Source organism: Lucilia cuprina, chromosome 2 (genome assembly GCF_022045245.1).
Source record: "Lucilia cuprina isolate Lc7/37 chromosome 2, ASM2204524v1, whole genome shotgun sequence".
In the NCBI taxonomy this organism is placed as follows: Eukaryota; Metazoa; Arthropoda; class Insecta; order Diptera; family Calliphoridae; genus Lucilia; species Lucilia cuprina.
In genome coordinates, this window is record NC_060950.1 from 35,938,027 (window position 1) to 35,954,754 (window position 16,728).

Here is a 16,728-nt window from a genome sequence, read left to right on the forward strand (position 1 = left end):
GACTTCAACTTGATATTTAATTTTAATATCATATCAATTCAAGAAAATCGGGATTTTTTTCAATAATTTTTTATCGATTAAAATATTTTAGATAATTATGTAATGTATAAAATTGAACCTATAGCAATACAATTCCATAATGCTTCTTATCTCAAATAAAATAATTTTTAAAGTATATAATAAAAATGTCTAACAGTGCTTGCAAATTAAGTCTTTTGTTTTGCAATTTTAAGACCTTTAATGAAAACATAACTTTACGGTGTGTTTCTTAAGTCTTTTATTTTAAAAACTAATTTAATTAAGTGAAAATTTTTTATGAATATAAATATTTTTAAAAGGACATTTTATGGTAAATTTTCTAGAGAAAAAATGTATTGAAAGAAATTTTTCACAAAAAGAAAATTTCTCAGCAATTTATGAAAAATTTTCTGTAGAAAAAAATTTTAGAATTTTCTAAAATATATTTAAAATTTTTAATTAAAAATAAACTTGTTATTTTTTTTTTTTTTTTTAAAGAAAAAAATCTCTTGATCTTTAAAATATTTTGTGGCAACATATGATCAAAATGTTAAAGCTAAAATCTATCAGAAGATTTAATATTGGACATTTTATAAGACCGGCTAAGAACACAGATGACTTGAAACACACTTTTAATTAATTATATTAAACCAATATTTAAATTACATATCAGTCATATGCAAATCTTATTGGTAGATAAACAAATAAACTATGTATCTCTGATCACAATCTACAAATCAATCAAAATATTTGTAATTCAATACACTACAAATGAAAAAAAAATATCATACAGTAGCAACTTACTAGCAATAGCATAAAATTATATGCAAATAATAAACATTACTAGAGAATTTTATATTTTCTGTAGGTGAAACAAAAACAGCAACAACAAAATACTTTTAAAATAATAAAAACAAATGTTGCCATTAATAATTTATATAAAATAAGGTTACTTTTAACTAAGCTAAATATTTTCTTTCACATTAATTTAACACTAGGTTTGTTGAAGCTGTAAAAAAATCATTTTTAATATTTATAATTCAACTAAAGCAAATAACCTTGAAGTTATGTGTAACACAACCATCAATTAAAACGCCACGAAAAACCTACACTTTACTTGTAAAGTCAAGTAAAGAAAAAAATTAACTAAAAATATGTTCTTAGTTTTTTTTTATAAATTTTTAAGTCAAAGTTAGTTAGATTGTTAAAAAAACAGCCAATTAGTAGCTTGTTGTTGGGCAAAAATACAAAATAAACTGTTTAAGCAGTTATAAACAAAAATTCAAAACAAAATTGTTTCAAATGTTGGGACTGCAAAAAAAATAATAAAAACCAACAAGCATTTGCTACAATAATTTTCCTGTAGTTTGAAAAATTACTTTAAATATCAACATTTTTGGTATAAATAAAAAATTGCCATACAAAAATTTAATACAAACAAAGAATTATAGGGGAGTTTTGAGTTAAAAAAAGCAAAATTGTATAAAGAGGAACGCTACATGTTTCTAAGATAAAAATGTAAATGTTTAACTTATTCTGCTTGTGTCTTAAGTCTTTTGTTGTACATATGATTTTAGGGACTGAAACAAAACTGAACTAGAACTGAACTAGAACTGAACTAGAACTAAACTATTAAAAATAAATTTTACTGAAAATTATCATTAAAAAAGGAAAATTAATAAAACTTTGTATAAAGATATCGAATCGAAAGTTTTATATAAAAAGTAATGTTAGTTAAAATATTCTGTGAAAATTTATAAAATATTTATACAAAATGAATTTCCCAAATTTTATGTAAAACTAAATACTTAAGATACAACTTCTTATAGGGTATCCCAAAAAAATAAGAGTAAGTTTTTTTTGTTTAACTCAAGCTTAACATGAACACTAACGCTCTATTTATGTTTACTTAATGCAATATTTAAGTAAATCAAAAAATATAGTCGACAACAAAAAAAGAACTCATAAAACTAAAAGAAAAAAAATTAACAAAAAAATTAAAAACCCAAAATGTGTTGCAATGTTTTTTAACAAGACTTTTCAACGGCTATCAATCACATTGAACAAACAGCCACAGAATAAACAACAAAAAAATACAACTTAAAGAACTGGTTTCAGTTAAACTACATAACGATTTGCTAAAGTTTTTCGCACTTCTGAAAAGCGTTTATACAAATATGAAAATCATATAAAAACAGTTTTGTTTTATAGTTTTTTTGTAAAACACTTATTTATTTAATTTTTGTTGTCTTGTTGTTTAAATGTTTGTTATTACAAAAATATAAATGCTCTACAAAAGTTTACCATGTGCATTTGACGAATGTAAAAGAAATCAAGCACAAACAAGACTGAATTTAACACTTGTCTTAGTGTGTAATTAAGTCTTAAGCTATTAAATATATATGCTTATGTTTTGGTGAGTTTTATATGAGTTTAAATTATAATTAAAAGTTTTACGATTTAAAAGTATTTAGTACAAAAAAGCTGAATTAAAGATTTTAATTGACTGAAGAAATGTTTATTACACATATGTGTCTTAAGTTTTTTTTGATTTAAATTACATATATACAATTCCACGAATTTTAGGTTTTTACTAAATGATGCAATTTTGCAACAAATTACCGCCAATATTGATAGAAATAGTTAACATTTTATTTGTAGTAAAATTTCTAATATAAGGATAAGTATTTAGTACTAAAATATTTTTCTAAAAAAAACACTTTTATCTAATTTTCCTAACACTTTTAATATTTTACCACATTAAAGTATCACTCATGAACATAAAAACAATGTTTTACGGCCGCCACTTTTATAGCTGAATCTATCAAAGCGAAATAATTATTTCAGACATATTTTCAAAACAAAAACTTAACTACAGTTTGTATAAATTTATGATGTCTGTTCAGAAATATACCACTCTCTCTACCCACTATAGAAAGATTTAGTTTTTATGATTCCGGAAAAAACAGCAAATTGTTTCCTTTACAAAATTACAGAAAAAGGCCAACGCCTTCAATACTAAACTCAAGCACTAATTGAAATGCTTTGGTACAAAAAAAGAAAAATATCTAAGCAAACATTAACGCACTGTACATACATATGTATATATGTACAAACATATAACCATAACGACAAAATTTACAATTATAGCCTAAAATACATTACAACTTATAGAATTTTACACCTTTAGCTGAGAGTCAGCGACAAACTGACTATATTAATGAAGAAAAACTCAATTCAAAAGAAGGGGGAAAGAATTAAAGCATTAAAAATATCACTTGTATAACAGCAATACTAAAAATCATTACACAAGATATTTTTGCTATAAGCAAACAAAGAAACAAACATACATAACAGATAAACATTTACAACTCGTTTGGAAAAAATTCTTAATTTTCTAAATCTCTATTTTAAAACTAAATTTTTTAAGTCTTTTAAACAAGGCATTGGTGTAAAGAAAATTTGTTAAATTCTTAAGTAACCAACGAACCAGCCATTCAAACAGCTAGCAAACACAACACAATTAAATATTATGCTGATTTTCTGTTTGCCAGACATCATCAGCATGCTGCAACAACATGTCCTTTTCTTAACACTTTCTTGCTTGATTGTAATAGTGATGTTGTTGGTGTTAATGGTTGAAAATTATTGTTAAGTCTTCAAAACTTTATGATGATTACCACGAAATTTGATAACAAATGTTATAAATTTCAAAATGTATGTTTGTCAACCAACACTTACACACACAAGCATACATTTAGCACACAAAAATAAAAGAACAAGTCCATGCAAAACTCTACATGCATGCATGAGTGAATCTAGCACTAAGCTGTGTTAAGAATCGGTGTGAGTTGATGCTAAAGGTAGTTTTAAATTGAAATTTAAGACTTTAAGGGCTATAAATTTGAACCAGTTTTTTATTGTTTAATTTTTAGCAAAAAAAAAAAATGTAACCAGAAACTGAAAAGTATAAAAAATGTCTATACTTTTATATTATGTTGCTTAGCAACATGTTGCCAATGCATATTTGCAATTAATAAAATGATTTGAAACAACTAAAGATGAAAAGGAATGTTGAAATAAATTAAATCATATACATATACAAATTTTTACAAAAATATATTTTTTCTATCGTAGTAATTTTTTAATTTTGTTGAACTAGAACTGAACTAGAACTGAACTAGAACTGAACTAGAACTGAACTAGAACTGAACTAGAACTAAACTAGAACTGAACTAGAACTGAACTAGAACTGAACTAGAACTGAACTAGAACTGAACTAGAACTGAACTAGAACTGAACTAGAACTGAACTAGAACTGAACTAGAACTGAACTAGAACTGAACTAGAACTGAACTAGAACTAAACTAGAACTGAACTAGAGCTGATCTAGAACCAAACTAGAACTAAACTAGAAGTGTTTTAGAACTCAATTTTACCATACATTAATTCATTAAAAAAACTTCTTGGAAACTATAGAAAAATTATTAAACTCTTCACTTACCTTAGTACTAGTAGTTCTTGGACTACCTCCCAATGCGATAGCGTAAACTTCAATTTCATAAGTATCGGCACCAGCTTCACGATCCAGTTCTTTGGCAGTCGACAGAATACCTAATTTAGTGTCGATATCAAATAAACGTTCAACATTTTTATACTTTCCCGACGACACTGACAACGAACCCGCACTACCGACCGCCGTCACATTTGTAACATAATATTCAATTTCGGCGGTATTTAGTCTAGCACTAACGGTTAAGATACTAGTGCCAATAGGTTCATTTTCATATACCGAACCGCTTTGTTCGCGTTGATCGAAAACTGGACCCGGCACGCCCGCAGCACTTGTAGAGATTATGGTGATATAAGCATCGGAACTTTTACGTTCACTTTGTACTGCCTCATCGGTAGCCTTCAGAGAAAGTTGATAACGCACCTCGGGACGGTTAATAGGCTTTCGTAGGGTTATAGCTCCTGTATTACGTTGTAGTTTAAAGAGATCCATATTACCCGATACTAATTCATAGGTAACAATACCGTTACTAGAAGAATCAGCGTCAGTGGCATGCACGTACATAATAAGTGCTCCATCACGACTTTGTGAATACATTTGTACGTTTTTCGAGGGTAAAATAGCCGCATTCATGGAAATAAATACAGGAGCATTATCGTTGATATCTTCGACTATAACGGTGACCAGTTTTTCAGCTGATTGCTGCATTTCTGGTTTCTTAGCCTGATCTGTAGCTACCACAGTCAAACGGAAGGTGTCTATAGTTTCTCGGTCAATTTCTCTAAGCGTATGTATAACTCCAGTTTGTGTATTAATGCCAAAATGTCTGCCTCCAGCCAGTTCTGGTTCTTGCTTAACTATGCTGTAAGTAACTTTACCATTTGGACCGGAATCGGGATCTTCAGCTGTAACTGTTACTATGGGTGTTTTAAGATCAATGCCTTCTTTAATTTGTCGTACAATCGCTGTATTAGGAAAAGTGGGTGGGTTATCATTTTCATCCTTTACATGCACTGTAAATACTATAGTGCTAGAAAGTCTAGGAGATCCACCATCGGAGGCGGTTATATTTAAATTATAAACTGTAGTTTCCTCGTAATCCAATACCTTGTGCAGATATAAAATGCCAGTATATGAATCAATATGAAATGTATCTTTACGATTCCCAGCTGTGATGGTAAATGATATCTGCGAATTTATGCCCAGATCCAAATCCACAGCTTTAAAACGCATTAGTTCCGTACTGATGGCCGTAGTTTCTAAAACGGTTATTTCTGTTATAGTCTCTACAAATTTTGGTGCCATATCATTTTCATCCAAAACTTCTATGGTTATAAAAGTAGTGGAATTCAATTGTTGTCCTTCTATGGCTGCATCTTTAGCCATTACCTTCAGTTTGTATTCAGCTTGATATTCACGATCCAATTTGCGTGACAAAGAAAGCTGTCCAGTGGCATCGTCTATTTGAAAACGACCCTCCTGATTACCATTGATAATGGAATAGTAGACATCACCATTTAGTCCCTCATCCAAATCATTTGTATATACTCGCATTAGTTGTGTTCCCACCAATGAACCCTCCGAAATTTGCACCTTGTAGGGTGCTCTAACAAATTCCGGGGCATTGTCATTTACATCGGTTATTATAATTTTAATCTTGACTTTATCTTTAAGTCTGGGATTGCCATTATCTGCAACTATGGCCTCTAGTAAAATGTAATTATGGGCTCCAGCCAAACCCGTCAAAGATGAAGATGATGGCATTCTTTGTATTAGTTCTTCGCGATCAAAGGGATGTAAAGTTTTGATGAAACCATTGCGTGAGTCTATAATAAAATCTTTACCCGGTGAAGCTAAAGTGTAAATCAGTTCCGCATTACGTCCTATATCACGATCTGAAGCTGTTAATTTGCCTACAAAGGCATCGGCTGGTTCATTTTCTGGCAAACTAAATGTAAACGAACTATTCGTGAATTGTGGAGCATTGTCGTTTTCATCTATAATGTGTATAATAACTGGTACTTCGCTAGATCTTTGAGGTTCGCCTTGGTCGTGACATTTAACTGTCAATGCATAATAATCACGTTCTTCGCGATCCAAAGAGGATCTTACAAATAAAAAGCCATCTGGAAATATACCAAATTTTTGTGCCACATTACCTTCCAATATCTCATAGGATAAGCGTCCATTTAAATCTAAATCTTTGTCATGTGCAGCCACCGAGAAAAATCGGTCATTTACAGGAGTAGATTCTAGCAAAGAAGTTTCATAGGAAGTATAATCAAATACTGGTGTGTGATCATTGACGTCAGTTACCACCACTGTTATGATGTGTTTGGAAGACAAGGCCGGTTTACCATGATCAGTGGCCGTCAGTTCTATTTGTATATTTGAGTTGGGTTCTGCCTTAATGGGTTTTTGTAAATATATAACACCCGTTGAGGCTCCAATACGAAATAACATATCCGGATTAAATGTCAAAGTGTAAGTTATTCTGCTATTATTACCCGAATCACGATCTCTAGCTCTAGCTATATAAACCTCTTGACCTACGGCAGAATTTTCTGGCAATAAAACTTCATCATCACGTTCCAAGGCAAATACAGGCTTATTGTCATTTAAATCTTGCACTGAAATATGTACTAAACATTTTCCATAAGCCAAACCACGACGGGCCACCACTTCCAATTGATACTGATTACTAATTTCTCGATCTATAGGTTTGGCTGTACTAATGACACCTGTTTTTTTATTAATCGAAAAATTTTCTTCAGGATCTCCATAAACAATTGCATACTCCAGCATATCGGGTGAATTGGTATGCTGCTGCTTTATTTGTACCTGACCTACTTCTCTGCCCAGATGAGCCTGTTCCATGGCATGATCTTCGGTGATCTGAAACTCATAGGTTTGTGAGTAGGAGTCAAAGTCTAATGATTCCATTTTATGTTGCATCATTATCTCAACAACAGCATCTTGTTCGCTATGTCTTTCACCACGATCTTTGGCTGTAATGTGCAGTTTATATAAAGGTTTTGTAAAATGTTGTAAAATTTCTGTTCCTGTTGTTGATGCTGTGGTTGTTGCCACAACCTTAGAGCTTAACATGATCGAACCTGACCAAGTATCAACCACAAATAAACCATCACCACCTGTATTTAAGGTATAAGTAATTAAGGCATTATCACCCTCATCACGATCAGTAGCAAAAACTTTTAATAATGGCTTTTGCAGCAGCGACATAATGTCAATGTCTCCTGTTCCACCTCCTCCTGTTGTTGTTAATGTTCCAGCATTGTTATGGTTATTGTTACTGTTGCCTTGATGCTGCTGCATAGGTATCGCCAACGCATGAAAATATTTTTTTGGATAAAATTGTGGAGCATTATCATTGACATCTTCTATGTGTAGATTTACTGTGGCCGTTGAAGATTTTGGTGGTGTACCTTGATCACGTGCGATTACTAAAATTTCATAATTCTGTTGCAATTCACGATCTAGTGACTTTCTTGTTGTTAATTGGCCTGTTAAAGAATCCAACTGAAACTGTTCAGGATATTTTCGTTCACTCACCATTGCCAGCGAATATGTCACTGAACCATTTGTGCCTTGATCGTGATCGTTGGCTGTTAACATGGCAATTAAGGTGTGTGGTGGTGTGGCTTCACTTAGTGTGACATTGATTTGACTTTGGGTAAACTGGGGTGCTTCGTCGTTCTCATCCAATATGGTTACTTTTAGTTGGGTGTATGCCCACTTGGGATTCGGACCGCCATCCCGGGCGGAAATACTTAATTCCACTGATCCCTCTATCTCACGATCCAAAGGAGCCTGTGTTGTTATTAGTCCAGTCGAAGAGTCGATGGCAAACCATTGATTGTTGTTACCGGAAACAAAGTCATAAAATATTAAAGCATTCACACCAGTATCTTCATCCGTGGCTGTAATGGAGGCTACAAAGGAACCAGGAGGTGCTAGTTCACTTAATACTGCTGAATATTCCGATTTTTCAAATACTGGCTCATGATCATTCACATCGTTGACATGTATAATTAGATAGGAAGTGGCTGTACGAGAAGGTGTTCCCTTATCGGTGGCTACCACTGTCAAGTTGTACTTTCCTATTTCCTCTCTATCTAAGACACCATTTACTCTTACTATATCAAACGAAGGAGTCTTCTCCAAACGAAAATGTCCCAACTCATTGCCTGAGGTGATTTTGATGGATGTTTCACCATTTAAACCTTCATCCATATCTACTACCGATACTGCTGCTACTACACTACCATTTATAGCATTCTCATCTACTGTAGCGAAAGAGCCGGTGGGTGGAAAATATTGAAATCTTATTACAGGATCATGATCATTTGTATCCACTAGATTAACGGTTACATAGGCTCTGCCATCTTGCCGAGGAGAACCATGATCTCTGGCAAATACAGTAAAAACACAACTTTTCGGACAGGATACACCAGGCCTAGAAAAAGTGGGACAGTTTTGTTGGGGACAATTTAAATGTTCGGTGGTTGAAATCACACCAGTTTCAGGATCCACCGTAAATTGGGTTTCAGTATCGGCCAAATAATAGGTGATTTTACTATTATCACCCAAATCCTTATCACTAGCCATCACCTGCAAAACTGAACTTCCGGGAGGTATAGATTCATTAAGTGATACTGTGTAGTCGCTATGATCAAAAACCGGAGGATTGTCATTGACATCTATGATGGAAACATTAACCTGTAAATAACCATATTTGGGGGGACTACCACCATCTTTGGCGGATATATTAAGTCTATAAAAAGCTCTTGTTTCCCGATCCAAGTCACCTGTAGTTTCCAAATGCAAGTAAGACACATCACCACTGGGGTTTGAGGTAACGGCCAAACGAAACTTATTATCAACATTACCCTCCACTATGGTGTAATTATTGGATATACCGTTAATGCCTATATCTAAATCGGTAGCAGCATCCAACAAACACCTGGTGCCCTTGGCAGCACTTTCCGAAAAGCTTACTGCTATACTGGGCTCTGGAAACTCGGGAGCATTATCGTTAACATCTAAAACAGTTATTCTAACCTCAATAGGATAGGTGGGTTGTGAGGAGAGGACTACCAAATCGTAACGTTCACGCATACCTTCACGATCTAATACCATATTTGTTTTAATTTCTCCAGTAACTGGATCTAAATTAAACTCCCGCGGTGGTTCATTAAAACGGTAGGTAAAATCGGGTCTAGTGGGTATATAACCAACCACTGTGCCTTTAGGTTGACCCTCTAATACTTCAAATTGTACTCTTGTATCAACAGCTCGTGATTGCATTAACCCCGTTCCATCCGCCGTACGACGACGTGGAAAGGCCGATGTATAAACATGTCTACCAGGATTTGAAGGCACAAACGGGTAAAGTGCTGAGGTAGAAGAAGAGAATGATATACTTTGTTGTGGCTGTTGTTGACGTTGCTGTTGTGCGGCTGTTTCAGCTGATATCACCAACATTAAACAAATGAGTACTGTCAACGCATATCTCACTAATGGTGTTGTGTTGGCAAGAGGCCGTCTCTGAAACCTTGTTTCTGTTGCCTCACTTTGATGGCAGTTGTAATGATGATGGTGGTGGTAATGTTGTGCTTTATGTTGTTGTAAAACTATGCAGTCTTCGTTTTCTTTCTCTACTTCATCTTGGTGATTTCTTTTAAAGTAAATTTGTTTTATAGGTTGAATATGCAGCTCTGAAGATTTCCCTCTTCTTCTCTTGATATACTCATCTAAATGCAGTGATAAACTATTTACAAATAATTTACAATGAAACTGATGATCATTGCTTAGATGATGATGACGATGTAGATCGTGATGTTGTTGTTGCTGCTGCTGATTATGGTTGTCTTCATCATCAACATCATCATTATTTCGGTTGATGTTAACATTATTTCTAGATGTATTGTTTTGTGAATTGTGTTGATTTGTCATGCTGTTCCAAACTATTTCAGCATTATTTTTTTCAGTTAAAGAATTTTCATCACTTGACCGTCTTGGCATAAATGATCTAGCTGCTGTTGCTGTTACTGCTAAAGTCGTTCTTGTTGCTGATGTTGGCTGAGTGTTGTTACTGTTGTTGGTAGTGGTAATAGTAGTGTTGGTGGCTTTTTCACCTCCATCACCTTTTTGTATTTGTAAGACTGTGGCAGTTGTTGCTTTTCTTTGTGGTGGCTGTCTTTGGTCATCTGCAGGCAAATTTTTCACTTGTCTACAGAACATCATCATCGTCATATCACCGTAGAAATATATTTATATGTATATAAAAAGAATTATATTTCTTTTCGTTGTTGTTGTTTTTAAAGAACTATGCGTTACTCTTACAAAACTTGAACAGCTTTTTTCGTTTTGTAAATTTTGAAGAGTGCCGCCTTTAGTCCTTAACGTTTTGTTGTTATTTCTTCCTTCTTATTGCAATTTCAATTTGTTTTCGTTTTTTATAAGTTTCTTTAAGTTTTTATTTTTGTATGTTTGTGTTAATTTTAAAGTAATTTTCTTATGTATATTTGTATATTTATTCTATTTGTTGTTGTTATCTTGTTTAAGCCATTAGTGTTGATCGTTTTTTTTTAATTTTTGTTTAAACCCAAACGTTTTTTAAACTTGGTTTTTTGCAAATTAGTTTCATTTTAATTTTTGTCCGTAAAAGTAACAACATTTTTCCTACTTAGTTTTTTTAAACTTTCTTGGGTTGGTTTTGTTATTCCCGTTGCTGTTGTTGTTGTTGGCGGTGGTATTGTTTGTTGATGTTGTTGTTTCATTATTTATGTTGCCATTTTTTTATTTAAACTAAATGTTGGTTTGAAAATTATCACTTCAAAAAATGTTTAAATACATTTTATTGTTGCTTCCTTGAGCTGCAATGGAAAAAAATCAAAAGAGGGTTTGTTTAGTTATTTGTTAAAATAAATGTAAATATTTTGTTAAAAAAGAGATTTGTTATGTTTTTTTATTTAGTTAAATGTGTGTTCATTTCATTGTGCTAAACAAATAGTGTTTTTAAGTACAGAGTAAAAGGAAATATTTGCTTCTATATATTTCCAACAAAATCCCAGAATGTGTGTACTATGTCTATGTAAATGAAAAAGTGGTTTTGCTGTTCGTTTAATTATTATAACTTGAGGTGTTGTCGTTAAACAAGAAAACATAAAGTCTAAAAAAGATGTTTAACTTTTGATCTTTTGAACAAAATAGATCTTCAAGATTTTTTTCACAACTGTCCGTCTAGCTTTTCTGTTATTTTCCAATATACACATCATGCCTGACAATTTAATTTAAAACTTTTAAATATAAATCAAGTTTTCAAAAAATTTGGATTAAAACTTAATCAAGTTATATATAAATCTATGACGCTCATAATATAATATCACAACAGAGGAGTATATTTTAAAATTGAATCAAGCTTTTGTTTGTAATATAACAAATATACACTTAAAACTAATAATAGACTTTAATCAATTAAATCTTCAATTTGTTAAGATCTTTGACAAGCTAATCAATTAGTCAAAACACATCTTTTCACACATTCCTTTAACAGCAATTATTCAATTTTACGATTCTTTCCAAAAATGAAAAAAAACCTTATCTTTCTTTTATACAAAAACATGTTCAACAAACATACATATTCATTTTCAATTAATAACGAAAAACTAGTAATCAATTTTGTTCATAATCAATACAAAATATTCCTTTATAGAGCTAGTTTAATTAATAAAAAATTGCTTTTAACACTAGAAAAAAATTTGTGTAATAAAAATCTAAACCCATAAACTAAAGGAAAACTTCAAATTGATTAAAAACTCAAGAAAAAAAATAACTAAACAAAAGTTTAAAATCTTTTGTTTTGTATTAAGTGTCACTTAACACTTAAAAAAAATCATAAAGCAAACACATGCTCAGCTATAAATCAACTAAAACCTTGATATTAACCAATAAACAAAAAACCAACCCCCCAAAATATGTAACAAAAAAGAATTCCCAAAACAAAACCAGAAACCACACACACAGTTTAAGGTTTCTTAAAAGCAACCATATTGAAAAAGAAAAAGAAATATTGAAAATAAATTAAACAAATCACACATTTTTGTTAAATAATTAACTAGTTTTATTTATAAAATGCGTGTGTTTGGTAGATGAAACGCTTTTTTTTTAATTATTTGTTTTTATTGTTAGTTTTTTTTTAAAGCTTAAATCACTTATCAATTAAATTATACAATGCTTTAAGCATGATTTCCATATATATGATATATAAAATGGTTTTTTATGTGAGTTTTATTCAAAGAGCTATTTTATGTTTATTAATTACAATGTAATTTATGAAAAGGAAACAGTGAAATGTAAAATTTGATTATTTATTTATATATTTAGATTATAATGACTATAATAAAAATATTTGTTTAAATGTTTTGGATTTTGTGTTATTTTAAATAAATTTCATAGTTTTAAAAGAGATAGAGATTAAATTAACGTGGTTATATTAAGAGTAAGTTTATACTAAAGTTAATATTATTTCGCGTTTATTATATCCTACACCACTATGGTAGGGAGGGTATTAGCTCTATCCTGTCTGTCAGTATGTCTGCCTACTTGCTTGCTGCCTTCCTGAATACCTGTCTGTATGTCTGTTTGTCAGTCTGTATTTCCTTTTGATGAAATTTGACGAAGTATATTAAAAATTCTTAAAATTGGACATTATTTCGTATAGCATTCATAAAAAAGTACCTTCCTCTGATACTGCAGATTTTCGTAATGTTCTGACCACATTTGAACCTATCGCCCATACAAAGTCCCCTTAAGAACATGACTTAACACTATTTAATAAAATTCACTAATATAAGGATGATAGTTTGCATAAATAATTTTTATATAGACGTAAATCCCTCTATAAGATATTGTAAGGATAGGCCCATATTTACTCCCTGTCCCCATATCCTATTTAGAAAATCCGTTTTTCGTATTGAGCCAATCGAATGAGATGCTATAACAACTGTCAACTTTAAAAAGAAGATTAACATCTTATGTACTTAAAGTGTATTCATGGTAATTGTACCCTACGCTACTCTAGTGCTTTGTAAATATTGTTTAAAACTGTCAAATATAATTCATCTACACCTAACTGAGTATGTTTCAAATTTACAGTTTTCAAAATATTTTATTTATTTTTTATTTATTTTAACAAACTTAGAAATAGACGGACAGCCAAACATACAGTTAGAGGACAAATAAACAGAATGACAAACTTGTGTATTGCATTCTTACGAAGCTGAATGAAGGATATTCTACTGCATAGATTAGCAATGTAAAACTATATGTAACTGACCAGTCAAGATGATTTTAAAATCTAAGAAATCAATTTATTTTCATGTATTTATTACAGCGCTATACCAGTTTATGTTAAAAATTCAACATAAATTTCAAATTAAACTGAAATCTTTAGCATATAAACGATTTAAATATTTAATTTAACTATTACTATTCATTAATATTTAGCATTAAAATCATTTGAATTCCCATCAACATCATTGATGTTTCGTTAAAAGGTTCATTAAAGCTAAACGAGTCAATAAATTTTTTTCTCTCTATATTTTTTTATTAATAATAATTTAATTATTGAAAATAAAAAAATCAACAAAAATCATAAAATTCATTAAAAAAAAACAATTGTTAAATTGAAAAGGAAAACAACAAACAATTAAGTAGGCATGTTTTGTTTAAACAGCATTTAATAGGTAACCAGCAGTTGGAATTAACTAACAAGCAGTAAACTATGAAGGCATTTAGTTTGGCATAGAGTTTGTTGGGAGAAGAGCCATAAACAATTTAGGCCTCACCACATAATAACACGAGCCAAAAAAAGAACTGAGTAGAAAATTATAGTAAAACAAAACAGAAATCAAAAACTAATGATTTAAAAATGTTATATGGGAAATAGCAGAATACAAAGTTAAAAACAATTAAAGCAAAGTTTTCACAGTACATGAAGCATGACAGTTAATAAGTTTTGTTTTAGCAACAAACACAAAAATCTACTGTAAATGTTAATAAAAGTGATTAAATACTCCTCAAATAGTATTTTAATTGAACAATTTGTTAATTGTTTTAGTTTAAAAAAGATAACATTAAAGTTTGTGGCTTAAGTCTTTTGTTACAATGATTACATTTTTGTACACATGTTGCTTAAGTCTTTTGTTTTAATAAATCAAATCTTTTGTTTGTAAGGCTGTTTTTAGTTAATTTTTTACTTTCTTTTGGCGTTCAGGGCATTTATTGTTGAAATTTAACTTATTTGTTTAAAACAATTAAAACATATTTCAACATAAAATTATTTTGTAATAAGAACAAAACATCATGTTTGTAATTAAATTAATATATTTTATTCTACACGATTTAGTTAAGCTTCAACTATGTATTTAAAATAACAAATAAATGAAGTAGAATTTTTGTGTAAACAATTACCAAGAACTTTAAACAAGAACCCTACAACAACAAAACAGCACAACTCAAATATTTAATGGTTATTTATCTGGAAGTTTTAGTTTTTTGTGAGGTTTTTAACATTTTCTTTTAAAGTTTAAACTTTAAAATGCCACCATATACTAAAAAAAACATTAGCTATGTTGTTAAAAATAAAAACTTTAATATTTTTTTCATTGACTTTTTTTTGTTTCGTCTCTGTTAAAGAATGTTCTTAACATGTTTTCTTTTTAAAGAATCATTATATCAAATAAACACACACAGACACATTCGTAAAACCCACAGCCAACAAAATTTTGACATTCAATCATAAAAATGTTTTGCAACTGAAATGAAAGAGTTACAAAAAATCCTCAAAATACATTACAAAATATAAAGCAAACTGCAAATTTTAAACAAACTAAAACAGACATAAAATCCCCTACCGAATAAAAAAAAAACATTGCAATACAACTTAAACGGATGTTTGGAATTTTGTCAAAGTCATAAAACCATCATTTAAAAGCCGCAAATGAGACAAAATTTAGAAAAAAAAAACTTTTTGTTACGTTTTTGTTTTAGTTTTTAGTACTTAAAATCACCCAAGTTAACTGAGAACTGTTAAAAATACTGCCAGTTAGTCGGACAGACAAACTCATTAAAAGGTTGAACTTTTTTTGTAGCTAAAACCAAAATGGTATTTAATGCAATGAAATGCGCATGCTTTCAAAAATACTGCAAAAAAATGCAAAAAAAAATATTCTTGAAATGCTTCTGTTTTATGCCACACCGCAACAAAACTAACAACAAACCCTTATAAATTTCATTTAACCCTTTTTATTAAGGCACAATATTGACCATTCTTCTGTTGGTAGTATTGTATCAAAAACCCCAAAAATCCATTAGTAAAGTTAAAAGTAAATGATGAAATAAGACAAAAAAAGTTAAAGATTTTTGTATTGTTATTTTTTAGTTGGAAATTGGGCAAAAAAAAAGAGAACCTGTGCATGCTAAACACAAATTCATCATATTTTTGTTTAAAATGTTACACATACATTTTGAAATGCGTGTTTAGGTTTCCTGAACAAACCAAAACAAATTCCCTTTTGGTTGTTGGTTGTGTTGCTTTCAAAACTCTTTTACATTGTTTTTTTTTTTTTCTTGTTTGGCCAAAAAGGAACCTTAACCATGTCAGCCATCATTTGAAGGCTATATAGCCAGTTCCTTTTTGTTATACTTTCAAAACATGATCATCAGCAGCAGCTACATCATCATCGTCATCGTCGTCACCATCACCTTCTCTTAATGATGACCAAAATGATTTTTGTATTAAAGTGAAAATTTTCTTGCTGGTTTCTCTTAAGCAAAACAACAACAACAATAACAACAACAGAAAGACAGTTTTATTTTCTTTGTAAACTGTTTGCCTCCAAATTGAATTGAAAGCCAGTAATTAAGTTGACCATGATGTATATGTGTTGCATAAATTATGAGTATCAAGCTACAACTAATTTTATATTTATCCATCCATTGATGCTGTTGCGGTTTCTTGTGTGTATGTGCTTATTGTTGTTTATTGCTTTCAGTAGCTTGCAACAATATTGCCCAGATCATTGCCAAAAAAAAAATTGAACAAAAAATTTTAAGAAAGAAAAAACTTCCAAAACAGGAGCATCAAAGCTTTTGTAGTTTGTCAGTAATTA

The 16,728-nt window shown here is 30.6% G+C and overlaps 1 protein-coding gene across 4 annotated transcripts in view; it reads right to left on the minus strand.

Annotated features, from left to right (window-relative positions):
* Nucleotides 1-11,372, minus strand: part of LOC111679776 (cadherin-related tumor suppressor) — a 228,935-nt gene extending 217,563 nt beyond the window's left edge. For 3 of the 4 annotated variants that reach the window (XM_046946680.1, XM_046946684.1, XM_046946674.1), the window contains exon 1: nucleotides 4,523-11,372. In XM_046946680.1, coding sequence (XP_046802636.1) covers nucleotides 4,523-10,807 — 6,285 coding nt within the window. In that variant the 5' untranslated portion in view covers nucleotides 10,808-11,372. The remainder of the gene's footprint in view (nucleotides 1-4,522) is intronic. The other variant, XM_046946676.1, reaches the window with a different exon arrangement.
* Between the last annotated feature and the right edge of the window lie 5,356 nt (nucleotides 11,373-16,728).